The sequence below is a fragment of the Nelumbo lutea genome, chromosome 5 (assembly GCF_056320005.1).
Source record: "Nelumbo lutea isolate HS-2025 chromosome 5, American lotus-T2T, whole genome shotgun sequence".
NCBI lineage: Eukaryota > Viridiplantae > Streptophyta > Magnoliopsida > Proteales > Nelumbonaceae > Nelumbo > Nelumbo lutea.
Window position 1 is genome coordinate 46,924,605 of NC_142688.1, and position 16,299 is coordinate 46,940,903.

At 33.7% G+C, this 16,299-nt stretch overlaps 2 protein-coding genes across 2 annotated transcripts; both read left to right on the plus strand.

The window, feature by feature from the left end:
• The first annotated feature begins 6,233 nt into the window (after nt 1–6,233).
• LOC148852171 (putative leucine-rich repeat receptor-like serine/threonine-protein kinase At3g14840) lies at nt 6,234–7,381 on the plus strand. Its single transcript, XM_088943419.1, has 3 exons — nt 6,234–6,264; nt 6,581–6,731; nt 6,836–7,381. Exons 2-3 carry the CDS (start codon nt 6,588–6,590, stop codon nt 7,226–7,228), a joined length of 537 nt encoding a protein of 178 aa, XP_088799545.1. The 5' UTR covers nt 6,234–6,264; nt 6,581–6,587; the 3' UTR covers nt 7,229–7,381.
• Nucleotides 7,382–15,425: 8,044 nt separating this feature from the next.
• LOC148852172 (MLP-like protein 43) lies at nt 15,426–16,299 on the plus strand. Its single transcript, XM_088945742.1, has 2 exons — nt 15,426–15,612; nt 16,028–16,299. The coding sequence occupies exons 1-2, from the start codon at nt 15,426–15,428 to the stop codon at nt 16,297–16,299; spliced, it is 459 nt and encodes a 152-aa protein (XP_088801868.1).

The following is a 16,299-nucleotide window of genomic DNA, read 5'->3' on the forward strand; positions in this document are numbered from 1 at the left end:
TTAGTGATTAACTATTTTTATTAACTTTTATTGTATTATTTATAATTATAAATTATATTTAGTAATTATTATAAATTATTATGTAATTTATTATTTTTATTTGTGTTATTTCAACATTATTAATAATTAAATAATTATTTATTTATTAAAAATTAATTTTATTAACTCTTATTGATTAATTTTATTTTTATTACATTTTAATATTTTTATTAGTGAATAATTATTTTTATTAACTTTTTGTATAATTTTGATATTATTTTGAATTTGATAAGTTATTTTATATGAAATGGTGCTAACTGCATTCACAATTACAGAATAGTTTGTTCCAGGGGTAAAATATTAAAACAAAGCAATTTCAGATGTTGTAGAATTGATCCAACAAAAACAACATTATCTGTTTAGATGCTCTAAAAAGTAGAAAAGCATCTATGCCTCTTTTCAGATTTTAGACACTTTTAATATCTTTCTAACTTTTCAGATTTCAGACTTCATATTTCAAATTTATCAAATGCCACCTATGTGATAAATGGAAAAACAGGAGTGGGTTTTGTTTACACTATTGTATTTTGTTAATCATTTCTCCACCTGGGTTTTGGAGAATATTTATTTTTAAAAGACTTAATTTTATTCATAATAATAAAAATTACGACACATTTTTATTTTTGTTCTTTTATCAACCAAGTGATTGATTGATTGATAAAGCCTTCTGCTGGTTGTAGTGGAAATTAATTTGTGGGATAGAACCCCTTTAGGTTGAGGGGTTTATCTGGGAGATGGATTACCCTGTTGTATAGCCCCTTGGAGAAAAATAAATAAATAAATAAAATAAAATTCATTGAAATTCTACAATTATACGTTAGAGAACCCTAAAAGGACCAAAGGAGTTGTTGTACTCTTGCCTGTGTACCTCTCACCCGTGACTCCAGATCTCCTGCCTATGAGAACTTTGTCCACGCCTACCCACAATATACTATCCCTGTGAATTGGGAACATCTCCTCCTGCATAATACTATGTAGAGGATGAGATGTTCTCTATGTGTGGGTGCGATAAACATGGGCAGAGTTTGTGTGGGCAGGAGATCCGGACTCCTCACCTGTTTGGTTGAGTTATTCTCTCGCGCCTGTCTGCAAGGTTAATTTCTAGTATTCTACCTCTCCCTCTCCCTTTATCTCATCTCCTCTTTTGTTTTTTGTTTTTTGTTTTTTTTTTTTTGTCTTTTCTCTACTTCTTTGTTTTGTTTTTTTTTTTTTTTCTTTATCTTCTTTGATGTGGCTGGTGAAGCGGGATCTCTCTATGGCGGAGAATGAGTTGAGCAGGTTTCTACCATTTTGCAAAATTCACAAGTTATGGTGAAAACAGTCCTATTTGTAGCAATGAAGATGAATCTCCATCACCTTTTGGTTCTTTAATGTAAAGCTTAATAGGCCAAGGATGATACAACCGTTTAAGTTGATAACACATACTTCTTTCTTGCGTAGGACTGATGATCGCCTATTAGCCTGTTCATTGGTAGAGATGGAGTCTCCATGAAGACATAGAGACTCCTACTAGTTGGAAGATGGTTGCTCTCCCGTTAGGCGGCGAATTGGTAGAGATGAATTGAAATTAATACATGATGTTTCACAATAATAACAATGAATAGAAAGGTTATTGAATGCTCATCTTGGAAGTGGTTGGGCAGAACTTGAATGTAAAGTGGACATAGCAGGAACACGTTGCTAAGTCACTAGCTTATATAATACACCCCAGTTTGCGTCCCTGAGCCAACTGATTACATGGAATTTATAGCTAAGAACATGGAAGGATATGATGCTCTTGCTCTGGAGGCCGAGAAATAAGTTACAAATGGCATTGTATTAGTACCCTAATAAGTCACTGAATGACCAACTTTGTGTGAAGTGCATCTACTAGCAGTTTACCCCAAAATAAGATCCTTATCTCCTTGTTACTTCCATGTGTACCTTTCTTGTTTACCCCAAAATAAATTAGTGCTTGTGCTATGTTCATTTTGGATTTTTAGCACTCTATATATTTGTGTGAAGGGGCTAGCAGAGCTAAGGGTAGACCAAAAAGTTTTAGACGAAAATAATAATAAAATATTAGACTCTATTTGGAAAGAGTACAAATGTAGATGTGTACAATATAAATACATATAAAACGATATGAAAAAATATAAAGTTTTGCATTCTATATATTTGTATTTGCACTCCTTCTAAAGTTGAGACTTAAATGTAAGAATGGACATGACAAAATAGGATTCATGTAACCAACCCCTTTTAATTGGGACAAGACTTAGATGATGACAACAATTAATTCAGAATGCACGTTACCTGATGTATAAATTAAGGATCCATTTAATTCACAAATGAAAATGGAATTGAAATCCTTCAGAATTAAAATCGAAATAGACTTTTCTTATAACATGTTTGGTTTTGATTGGAAATTAGTCCTTTGGTGGTTGGTTCATGTCGGTATTATAGACATGAAGTTTTTTTATTTGCTTTTTTTCATGTCGATACCATGCCCATTAGTTGTAAAATGGTTGGTTCAGCATTTACTTGCATACCATGTCCGTTAGGAAACAGAGATCGATTGAAATTAATACATCAAGTACTAAGCCTTATCCCAATGACGTGCAATCAATCACTCACTATCTTATCATGATCTAAGCCTTATCCCAATGAGTGAAATGGCTTTACTTGGTCAGGTGATTAAATCATTTTTAATTACTTTTGGCATTTTAATACAACGCATTAATAACTAGATGGCCACCGTTTCCTTTTAGTTTGCCCTTCTCTTTTTAACTTATGTTTGGTCTGAAGGAAAATGTAAGAAAAAGTAGAGAAAGATAGAAAAATCCTTACAGACCTTGTATTGCTACTCTTATCTTTCCCTTCCTTCCCCTACTTTTTCCTTTAAACCAAATATAGTCATAGCTCTTTCAATTTTTTATCTCATTAAATTTGTATTAAAATTAGTACTTTTATTAAAATACCCCTAAATTAAAACTTACCTTAAATTTGTGTTATACTAAACACCCATTATAGTTTTTAATTAATTTACTTAATCAACATTGTGTTAGACAAAAGTGAAAAATGATGGTTTCAACCCTAACATCTATTTGAGCAAATTTAATCAGTAGGATAAAAATGAAAATGGCATATTACTCCAATAAAAAGCATGCATAAACAAATTTTATTACCACATCAACAAAATGATGAAGAAGAAACATCACAGTGACGTTATAGTTCTAATTATTGCAAACCAATTTAAGCATGTAAACATGATCATCTAAATTAGAAAATCAACATGATTGATGCCTCTTCATCTTAAATTGGGATGTCAATGGGTTGGTTGTACCTGAAAAAACTGAATCCATTATATCAGTTCTCAACTTTTTAATTTTGTCAAAATTAATAATTGAAACCATTTAATTAATTAATAAATGAAGAAGATGAGGACGAGGATATTTTACAAAAATGAAGAAGCATGGAAACACCCAGTTTGGTACCAACTGGGGACTCTTTTCATACACACAAAGCTCATCGGGCCAAGGTGAATCCGCCCCTCATCTATTTCAGGGCACCTTAGTTCATACTCAACAAGAAAGATATGCTATATGTTTCCCTTATCCTCAACATGTTCTTCACCACCAGCTTATAGGAAGCCATGGTGAATCACTCCCAGAACCTCGAGGGAACTTTGGGTCCTCATCCAAGATTTCCACTTTGACCATCTCGGTTTCCTCGACCTTAACCCCCTCAACCTCCTCCTCAACCTCGGATAGAGTGAACTCACTCCCTAACTCCTCTTGAACCACAGCCACATTGTCATTAGTCTCAAGGACAACTACCTTAGTAGCCTTACATTAAGATCTTTACTCATGCTCACCCCCCGAGCTAGAGCTACCCAAATTAAAAGAAGAGAAAATAAATGAAGAAGACGAGGACGAGGATATTTTACAAAAATGAAGAAGCATGGAAACACCTAACAAGGATAAAGACTAGTCGAAGACCAACTCTAGAGGGCGCTCTCACTCAAATAATGAAGTTAAATGGTTCACTCTCCTCCTTATATTGAGCAAACCAATAATCAAGATTGAAGCTATCAGATAGTCTAGATCCATCCCCGCGCACATGCTTGCGAAGCCAAAACAACATGGCCATGGTTCCCTAACCTAGCCTGACCACACCTCAACTGATCCAATGAAGATAATAAGTTCCTTATCTAAGCATGACAAGAGCTCTTCCACTTCATCTCGACTGAACTCCCCTCTCCTCAACTTCATAACCGGGGGATTGGTGATAGTGTCATATCTCAATCGGTTGAAATTTCCACGTGGATGTTGTCATATGCCAGGCTTAGTTTACCTCTTTAGGCCGCATCAATGGACTGGTACACCACACATCAAGTTCAGTGGGTGATCCAACAAGTGAGAACATCGGAAGGAAGCATGATCTCTCTCACCAATAAGCATCCCGTAGGGGAACGTGAGACTATCCAAAGAACTCGGTTGTCACGTAAATGCTCTCATATCCCAAATTTTTTAAGCTGAACAAAAATAAAAACCCAAATAGTTGGAACAAGGCTTACGCTAAGTATGAAATAATGGGAGTGTTTAAAAATAAGTGCTTATTTAAATAAGCACTGATTTTCGGTTGGGACCACACTTAAAATAAGCACTATTTGTGTTTGATAATTAAGCTTATATAAGTGCTTATTCTTGACAACAAGTGCTTATTTGAAAGCCAAGCTTATATTTAAGTATTTATTGAATAAATGCTTATTCTGTATTTCTGTGTTTTAAATGCAAAAAAGTCCCTAGGTATGTTTCAAAATATAGATTATATAGTCAGAGAGGTGGTAATTGGCGGATTGAGTTGAGTTTCAATCCAAACCATCTAACCCCTCAACTCATTAATGACCCATTAAGATTAAATTAAATGGGTTGGGTTCAATTCAAACAAGTTTTAACTTAACCCAGCCTTCCCGACCGGTTAATATATATAATTCATTAAATGATACATATAAATTATAAAAAAAAGTGTAGCATAAATTGAAGAAAAATAAAGATATTATAGAAAAGAAAAAGAAAAAAATAACAGAAATTATATGAAAATATTAAAAATTATAGAAAAATAATAGAATTTGCGAAAAAAATTGTAAAAATTATATATAATATTAAAACACATAAATTACAGAAATTCCAAAAAAACAGAAATCACAAAATACACAAAATAACAAAATTTATAGAAAAATATAAAAATGAAAAAAGCAGAAATTATAGGAAAAAAACAAAAAACTACACTAAAACGAAGGAAATGAATCTACAGAAACCAGATATACAGAGGACGTGAAGGGGCGGCTCTGGTAATTGAATATTTCATCGCAGCAGTGAATGGCGTTGGAGTGGGAGCTCATGTGATCATCATTTCCAATGCAAGAAATGACAACACCCAACTCTAACCCTTGAGTTCATCTCTGCCCTTTGATTATTTTGGTTCGTTGATCATTGAATGAGAAGTGAATGATTAACAAATGAATAAGAAAAAAAATAAGGCATTACCACTTCGAGAGAGCCATTGATGTTGTTTCGTTGATCCGTTTGATCACCACTTACAAATCATGGGAGAAAAGAAAGATCAATGCATTTGTTCTATTGGAATCTCAGAAATATAGAAGTTTGAAGCCCCGGAGGGGAATAGTTAGAAGCAAACGACAGATTAATTGATTAAACTAGAGAGAATTCAGAACTCCTCTGCTGTGGCTTTTCCTCTATTGCTGGATTTACATTATATCTGCATTGTTTTTAAACACAGGCAAAAGTAGACTTTCCGTTTGGTAATGTAGTTTTTTGTCAATGTATAAATATAATGTTGCCAAATACAGGCAAAAATGAATCAGAGTGCAAATTTATTAGGATTTACACTACATTTGCATTGTTTTCAAACGCAGCTTCAGTAGAAGTTTATGATTTTAGAGTTGCAAAGATTGCCTAGAATTTGATCAGTGCAAGCTGCATTAATAAATTCTTATTAATGTGAATGGCAACGGTTGGGATAAGAGCTCTAACATATGGTTAAGATGGCGAGACTACATTTGCATTGTTCACTTTTGCCTGTGTTTGGCAATGTAGGCATTACCGTAACAATGCATTGTCAATGCATAAATATAATGTTGCTAAATATTGACAAAAGTGAATCAGACTACAAATTTACCCTGAACCAGAACACCCACATAAGCACTCGAATTGCTGGGACTTAGTGAGTTACAATGCTCCACATTCTATTTAGAAGTCATAAATGATATGTTTAACTTCTAATTAAAATCTTGGTGGAAAAGGATTTAATCCACTATGAGAGATTCCTGACTTTTTCCAAATTCTGACTATCCTTGTCTAGCGGCAACTAAATTTGTCTAATTAATGATTTAAGGTGCATGTAAATATCTTTTAACAAAGACATGTTGGCTTTGTTATGAGAACCAATACTATACTAGAAGCAATATTACTAAATTTTTCATAGGTTACTGCAGTGTCATATATGTAGAATATAATATGTTATAATCTTGACTTTTCAGTGGATATATGGCACCAGAGTATGCAATGAGGGGTTATTTGACAGATAAAGCAGATGTTTACAGTTTCGGAATTGTTGCTTTGGAAATTGTCAGTGGGAAGAGCAACACTAGTTTCAGGCCAAAGGAGGAACGCATTTATCTTCTTGATTGGGTAACTTGACATTACAATCAGTAAAAAAGGGGCTTATTTCTTTATTTCTTCTATGCTTATTCCGGATAAACAGATATGTTACCAACTTTCTTCTTCTATGATAGGCCCTTATTCTTAAAGCGAAAGGATGTTTGATAGATCTCGTGGACCCAAGGTTGGGATCAGAATTCAACAAGGATCAGGTTATGGCAATGATTAATGTAGCTCTCTTATGCACTAATGAATCTGCAGAGCTAAGGCCTGCCATGTCTTCTGTAGTAAGCATGCTTGAAGGCCAAGCCCCTATTCAGGAGCTTGTTTCAGATTCAAGTATCTCCTCTAGTGAAGTAAGGTACAAGGACATGATGAAGTATTACCAAAGTTTAGATGATAAGAGCATCAGTGAGAGCCAGACTCGGAATACATTGAATGATGGGCCATGGACCGGGTCTTCTACATCTGCCAATGATCTTTACCCAATCAAATTAGATTCCAGGTATTTGAATGACAGGGAGTAGAGTGGTTTATGCTACCTTGATGTGTTTCCGTGAGGCTTAGATGTATATGTTTGGCATATTATTTTCACTTTCCTCATTTCTTTATGATGATTGGAGACTGGAGATTTCATTATGAAAGATGAAAGTATACAAAATTTGCAAGTTTTATTCAAATCTGCGTAGCATGCATAAACATTTCCTGAAACCATTATTTGCTCTCAAATGAATAATCTAGATTGCTTTGGGCCTCTCTACTTGGCTAATTTTTAAGGAATACATAGTAATAGTTGCATCAGTAATTAGGGGAACATATGAACAGTGTTGAGAAATGAGCAATCAGGAATTGTGCAGCAGATTGTATCAAATCGATTTGGATATATGTATATCCAAATTTGATTTGTTTTATATTCGAATTCAAATTGGATTATAATCGAATATTGAATGGTATAAGTAAATTAAACTAAAATTGATTAAACAATTATGGGAAAATCTATTATGTGGGTAGGACATGGTATCTAAATAGTATTCACAAATCAATAAAATAAATTGAAATTACTTGTTTAAAACTTCAATCTATGACAATTTAGTAAAAATACAACGTTCAAACTATGTTTACTAATAATACATATAATATACATTTTATGTTTACTAATAATACATATAATATACATTTAAAGATTTAAATGTGATGTATCATTTTATCATTGGTTCTTTTTTTTTTTTTCTTTGTTGTTGTGCAATTCATACACCATTTATTTTGCCTACTTTGAATAATTTGTTTGTTAGGCCTTGTTTGGTTAAAATTCTGCTCCAACAAATTATAATTCTAGATTTCAAAAATAATTGTATTAGCATGACAAACACAGCAAACCTGAAATAAATGGGGTGAATCTCCGTATTCCAACTTGAGTCCAATCTAAGGTGTGGCGAGTTCTGACCATCCTAACTGGACAATTAAATTGAGTAATCGTATGGGGTCTTTATCTTAAAGCCATATGCCACTCAATTCACCTGGACTTCTGAATCTTTTGTACTTGGCATCTTTGTTTGATGATAAGCCCCAGAACAAGGTTGAAAGTATCAACATGATTGATCCGTAGCGGCTGATATATATCATGCGGGAGCTCTCTGATATGTTTCGATAAAGAGTGTATCGGGGTTTTGACCGGTTAAGGGGTTAGAGGAGCCTTGAACCGGCCCCTTGAACCAGTATTAAAAGCAAATTAAAAACAAAAGAGTATCAATATCGCCCAATACACCCCTACCGGCGTATCAAGTATATTAATATTTTGAACCTTGATTTCACCTCTACGATGTTCACCTGGACTCATGAACGTAGTTGCTGCTGACCTTTGATTATGTCATCGGTGATGCCACCGACCTAGCTACTTGGGGAAAGAGATTTGGAAATCCAGAGGAATTTGTGTGCAAATGGCTTGGACTTTTGAAAAGAGGTTTGGAAATCCTTCAAAAGATGAAGATCTGTGTGCGAATGTAATCCTTGCAATCAAAACACAAACAAACTGGGTCAAGGATAAATGTTATCTTCTCTGTTTTTTCCATTGCCCCAAATGTATCCACAGAAATTATTTCTTGGATCAAATTATTAAATTAGTAGCCTAAAAAATAAGTCCTTATTCTTCCTTAATTTTTGAAAGCTTCTTGTTCAATTATGCCCTCTATTTATGTCTTCCTAACAGATGGAGTGGGAATCTCCCGAACACAGACAAACTATTAATTAGTGTTCATTTTGATAAGTTCTTCCTGATTTTCAATATCGAGAGTCTCATCACGGCCACTTGTTTAAGTTGAGCTCTACACTTGACAGAAAAATGATATGATCATTGAGCGTCTTCCATTGTCGAGCAAGAAAGTGTATCCCTGGCTATAGATGCATGAAGTGATGTGAAATTCGGAAATCCAACAGCTTAGCGGTTCAGTGGTAAAGAAGATTAGATCACATCCGAAGGATATTTGTATATTTTTATGCCGTTTAAGGGCTAATTAATGGTAGGTACTAAATTGTTACATTTTCAAATTTTGATTATTGAATTATCGCATTTTAAAGTTGGAGTGTTAAAGTGGCCCTAGGCCCAAAGTATAATATAAATAAATTTTCTCTCCAACAAAGAGGGTCATATTCATAATTTCCCCACTTACCTACTTACCACCTTTCTATATGACTTTGTAGGTAATTAGGTACTTGCCTTGTTGCCGGTTGATTCTTGTTGGGACATGCTTAACCATGGCATTATGGATTTTTTTTAGGGTGCTTATAGTTCAGTTAACTGAACCATGGGCCTTCTTTTGTAGTCGAATCGGTATTACTAGTTTTTGGAAAACCAAAAATCGAAACCGAACCAAAACCATTTGATTAGCCGATTGACCGGTTCAATTTGTTGGTTTTTTGATTTTTTAATTTTTATAATATATATTATAAAAAAATATATAAATATACAATAAAAGTTATAATTATAAATAAAAATAATATATTTTAAATAATAAATAATATATCATATATTATAAATATATATTTATATATAATGCATATTTATTAATTTAAAATACATAAAATATATTGACATATATGTATACTGGTTGGTTTGATTAATTTTTCGAGTTCTTTTGCTCACCCCTATCTGTTGTCCACACATGAAGCAAGGTTTGACGGTAAGAAAATAATAAAGAGAGAGACAAAGACAGAGAGAGGAAGACGGTATAACCCAAGAGAATGTAAATGAAATTGATTTTTTTTTTTTGGGGGTGGGAGTTTATGGTTCAATCTACCCCTAGGGTGGAATTAAAATTTCTAAAGGTGGGCTGAACCCTACCCGTGGATTGATGCCAAATTCGCATGTAAGATGCGATTTATAGAAAGACTGCTAGTAGATTAGTTGGGGGATTTAATTGAGATTTCTGAGATGAATTGTAGTCTATTTATCCTTTTTTTTCTTATCCAGACTATACGTCATTATGGACTCACCTGTTGAATTTAATAAAATAGGTTCATTTGTGTTGATTTCGTGTAATGATATAGTTGGGTCACAAAAGTTATAACCTCTTGATTAACTGTATTTATGATGAACACTGTTTCATCCAACAGGCTGTCACTTTCCTACCTAATACTTACACGTGACATATTAAGGTAGAAGCTGTGAAACCAACAAAAAATCTATTATATATAATAAATATTAAAGGAAAGTTGTCAATGGAGAATTTCTTTCTTTTAGATACATGGTGCTTTAATTTTTTAAAAACACTATTTTAAAAATGGTTAACTACATTTTCAAATAAAACTATGTAGGAGGATGAGATAATTTACTGCAACTGACATAAGCACTCTATTAATATTCATTTTTACAACATGAGCAAATGTTTCTTCGTAGTCAACTCCATAGGTTTGAGTGTAGCCCTTTGGCCACCAACCTTGCTTTATGATGTTCTAGAGAACCATCACTCTTGTACTTGATTTTGTAGACTCATTTGCATCCTACAAATTTATTTCCCTTTTGTAATGGCACAATATCCCATGTATGATTTCTGTTGAGGGCTTGAAGTTCTTCATCCATGGCCTTCCTCCATATCGGATGGTCCTTAGCTTCATCAAAGCTAAATGGTTCAATACGTTTTTCGATGGAAGTTGGAAAGTCCAAGTGAGAAGGAGATATATTATCATAGCAAACATAGTCTTGAATAGGGAAGGAAGCTACATAATAAGTGTAAAAGTCTTGAAGTCTAACGAAAGGTTGATGAACACATGATAACCTTCAAGGAAGATTTTGGTCATTGAATGGCGTATGTGATTATAATGTATGATCAGGTTCAAGTTCAACCATGGATTCCATAGGATCAACACTATCTTCTTGAGTAGAGATTGGATGACTTTCGTCATGAACATCTCTATTGTCACTTATTTGTTCACCTATTTGATCTATAATGCCATTTAAATGTACATCTTCACTAAAAAGAGGAAAATGGGCAAATTCACCATAATTCTCCCCCTGAATTTGACCCAAAGATTTCTGAAAATAGGATTCATTCTCAACAAATGAGACATTTAGGGAGATATATAATTTCTTAGTTTTGGGATCATAGCATTTATACCCATTTTTTTTGTAGAAGAATGTCCAACGAAGACACATTTAGAAGCATGGCGATCAAGTTTTCTAGCATTTTGTAGGTGAACAAAACAAATGCACCCAAAAACCCGAAGGTGAGAGATATCAATTTTGTGTCCTTTGATAACTTCTAAAGGAGAATTATCATTCAAAACTCTACTAGGCAACATATTGATCAAATAGCAACTAGCTAAAACTGCATATGACCAAAAGTATTTTGGAAGATTCATTTGAAACATAAGTGACCTAGTAACCTCAAGATATCTATTTTTCTACTCAGCAACTCCATTTTATTGAGGAGTTCCTACACAAGAGGTTTCATTATGATCCCTTCACTTTTGAAGTATGATGCAAAATGTTTGTTATCATACTTAGTACCATTACCAGTTCTAAAAACTTTAATCCAAGCATTAAACTGAGTAAGAACCATTTGGAAAAAATCTTTGAAAACACTAAACACTTCACTTTTAGATTTCAGCAAATAAATCTAAGTGGTTCAAGACTTATCATCAACGAAAGTAATAAAATATCTAAAACCTTGCCGAGAATCAATAGATTTCAGCAAATAAATCCAGGTGGTTCAAGACTTATCATCAAAGAAAGTAATAAAATATCTAAAACCTTCTCGACAATCAATAGGTGATGGTCACCACAAATCAAAATGTACTAAATCAAATGGTTTCTCACAAAGATGCAATCTACAAGCAAAAGGAAATCTATGTTGTTTAGACAAATGACAAACTTCACAACTACTAGAATCCAAAATAAGAGTGGGATGTAAGAGAAGTAGCACTTTATTTGATGGGTGTCTCAATCTTTTGTGCCATACCCGAGAGACATCTTCGTGAGTGTTATTAGCCTTGAGAGTTAATTTCTGATGATCAAAACAATATAGACCATGACTGAGATGTCCTTCACCAATCTCCCTATGGCTTTATCCTGAAATGTCTCATTATGAGAAGAGAATATGACATTATAGTTCAGTTCTCTAGTAATTTTGCTTATTGACAACAAATTTGAAGAGAATGAAGGAATGAGCATGACATCAGAATTGGATGAAAGTAATTGAGTTTTTCCACTTCTTTGAACAAGAATGTGATCCCCATTGGCTATAGAGATAGTTTGTTTAACAGAGAGATATTAGAAATATGAGTTAAGTTATTACACATGTGGTTTGTTGCACCTAAATCAATTATCCAATTAGAATTGCCAGAAAGAGAAAGAAAGGTAAAGATATTACTAAACTTTGAGCCAAGGAGGTAGAAGAGTCTTGCGTGAGTAGAATCAACAATTGCTCACCAAAATTTTGAATGATTTTTTGTAACACTTGAGTAATTCTCTCCAAAGGTAAAGATATTATCCTTGGAGTCTTTGTTCTTGTTGGCCCTAAGATGATGGTATAGGATCCAACACTTTTCCTTTATGTGTCCAAGTTTTTTGCAATTTTCACAGTACACACGATTACCATTTCCATACCCCTTCGTAGAGTTGGGTCCTTTTCCACTATACAAAGTAGAGTTTTCTTAATCATATTTAGCACTGAAAGCATTGTTTTCTACAAGTTCCCCTACTCCTTTAGTATCTGGATTCATGACATGTAATCTAGTCTCTTCTTGTTGAATAGGGGCACACACATCCATTAGGGATGGAGTCTGGTCCACTAGTAACTGTCTTTTCAAGAACTTGTATTCAGGCTTCAAACTAGCAAATAACTGAAAAACTTTATGTTCCTCTTCTCTAGTTTGCAAAATTTTTGGGTTAGTTGTTGGAGGACGATACTTACGAAGTTCATCCCATTTTTTCCAATTAAAGATTTATCTCCCTGCTTAGCTTGAACTAGTTCTTATTGTATCTTAAATATTTTTGAAGCATTATTTTGTTCATATATATCACAAATAGAATCCCACAAGTCTTTAGCCGTTTCAACATAGGCAAAAATATCATATATTTTTGGTTCCATAATTCCAAGCATCCGGGATAAAATCAATTGATCATTTATCTCCCATTCAACACACTTAGGATCACCCTTTTTTGGTGCTTTAGTTTCTCCATTTACAAATCCTATTTTTCCTCTTGCTCTGAAAGCAACTGTAACTCCTCTATCCCAAGACAAATAATTAAGTCCATTCAATTGTATGATATTAATCTTGAATCTGGTGTCCACGCCTACCTATTTTATTAAATTCAACAAGAGATTTCTTGTCCACGCCTACCTACGTAACATTGCAGCGGCATATGCAAATTATCTCATCCTCGTATATAGTTTTATGCTAGGAGAAGATGCTCCCATTCACCATATAAGTCATTGAATTTTTAAATTGGTCCCTTAATTCAGTTAAAGTTGATTACTTTGACTTAATAATTTCATTCAATTAATAACATATCTAATTAAACTAAATTAATAACTTAGTACATAAAACTAATTATTCAGTTAATTAATTTATGTATTTTATTAATATATAGCATATGCATTATTAAGTTTATAAAAAGAAATGCAAAATGATCCAATAATTATTAAAAATGATTAAATGATTATTCCAAAAAAGAAAATGATTGAATTTTAGTAAAATGGTTAAATAATTAGATATAATAACTAAATTTATTTACCTTAGATTTATTAACCAAATAAAGCTAATAATTTACCTTAGATTTATTAGCATCTCCTCTCCTTCCTTCTACACTATTTGTCTAAACTTATATATTTTTTTTAATTTTTTAACATTATCTATAATTATATACTATAAAAAATACTCAATTATCTATTGCTTCTTAAAATATCTCCACCTCTCTAAAATACTGAAATCAAACTTTCCATACAATTGTTCAATCACAAACAAAATAATAGTTGCCCTGTACTTAGGATTTTGCCATGCCTATTACATAAGTTAAAACGAAGAAAAAACATAAATTGTTAATTGCAAATTAAATCCCATTTAATTTTATAAATTAAATAAAAAATCGAAATCAAATTTAGCATATAGGCATAAGTTATGAATCTCAAATGAAACAATAAATGATGTGGACCATTCTTTTATATAAAATATGATAAGTGTCTTAAATCAAATAAAAATCTGCGAAAATAAAATAAAAAACTTAACCATGTAAATATGCGGGTCCCTCTCCTTTGACAAATAAAAATCTATCAAACACCCCCTCGTACTATGGGGTCAGTAACTATGACAAAGATGGTCCCTGTACTTTGTTTTGAGACAAAGACCTCCTCGTACTCACCGCCGATCCACCGGAGTTCATTGGTTGCGCCGGTGACTGTTCGCTGGTTTTGTCTGTCTAAGAGTGTGAAGTTGTGCCGGCAAGTGTTCCACTACTAAGATGAGAGGTTTGGATAGAAAGAGATGAATGAGAAGAAAGGGGTTAGGAACTTAGGATATTTAGGGTTTTTGATTTAACCTAAAAGTCAGGCTGGACATTTTTAACAAATCTTGAGCCCGGCACATAAAATAGTCAGTCTCGGGCTTTTAGGCCCGAGGTCAAGCCTGTAGGCTCAAATCTATGTTCAAGCCTGTCCAGGGGCCGGGCCGACATGTCGGATTACCCGGCCCATGAACTGGTCTAAAGGGTAAGATAGGGATTAAAAATATTGCAAGAGCGGATTTTAGCGAAGGGGGTTGTCACATACCCCATAATACGGGAGGTATTTGTTATTTTTCCTTATTTTTTTGCCCTACCAAAAAAATAAATAATGCTCGTTATTTTACTAACAAATTGAACGGTTGATCCAGAGTTGCGTCATAAAAGTACAGAGTACAGAGAACAGTGCTATTATATTGTATATTATAATAATATTTTCAGATCTGCAGTTATGCATCGAGAAGGCCCAAACCTGCTGTCGATCGGTCATTTAATGGCTCAGGGTTGTCCTCTTCATCTCTTTCAACAAACATTATTTTGGAATGATTCAAAGCAACTCAACCCGTTTAGATGAATCCTTCATCTCATCCCTCCCAAACGGGTCCCTAGTCACCAGATTATATATAACACACCCCAGGTTGTGTGTTGAGTGTCTTGCATACAAATTTGATTTCCTCTCGTCAATCCCCTCCTTTCCATTGTGTATTACCATTACGTCGTTTTATATCGTCATGGCTCTTACCGGTAAGCTCGAGTGTGAGAAGGAGATAAAGGCCTCTCCAAAGAAATTCTTCCACTGTCTCAAGGATCTTCCAAACCTCTTCCACAAAGCTGTAGTTCATGAATCTCACAGCACGAAAGTACTTGAAGGAGATGGAAAGAACATAGGCTCGGCCGTACACTTTACTTTTTCTTTAGGTAATACTAATATATAGTCACCTGCTAGTATATATACTTGTATTTCATTGGAGGTTTATTTGCAAGAGAGTGTTGCTACCATGGAAGTCCATTGTCTGGTTCCCAAGTTAAACCGTTTTGGGATTGGTTTCCAAGTTGAATAGTCGAATTGTCTGGTTCGAATGGGTGGTCCATTTTAATTAAAAAATAATTAAAATTGAAAAACAGTCAAAACCAAATTTTGGATCAACGGATTCATATTTTGACCGCTTGAGCCAGCGGGTTATTAATCATATCAACGGTTTTTGTCTAAGAAATGATTTTAGGGTGAAACAGAACCAATTCCTGAGTCAATTTACTCAATTGTCTAGTTTGGTCCGATTTTCAAAACCATAACAAATTTTTTGACTGATTTTGGTGTCTTTGTTGGTTGTAGATGGAACAAATGTTTCAAGGGCACATGTAAAGATTGAAAATGTAGACGAAGAAAAACATTTAATCACACTCGGATGCTATGATGGAGATATCATGGAGCATTACAAAGTCTTCAAGGTGCACTTTCAGGTCATCCCAAAAGATCACAAGAGCTCAGTGAAATGTTCCATAGAATATGAGAAAGTAAATGAAAGTATCCCTGAACCAACTGTTTACATGGAATTTGAAGAAAAGCTGATTGAAGGAATTGATGGTCTTGCTTTGGAGTCCTAG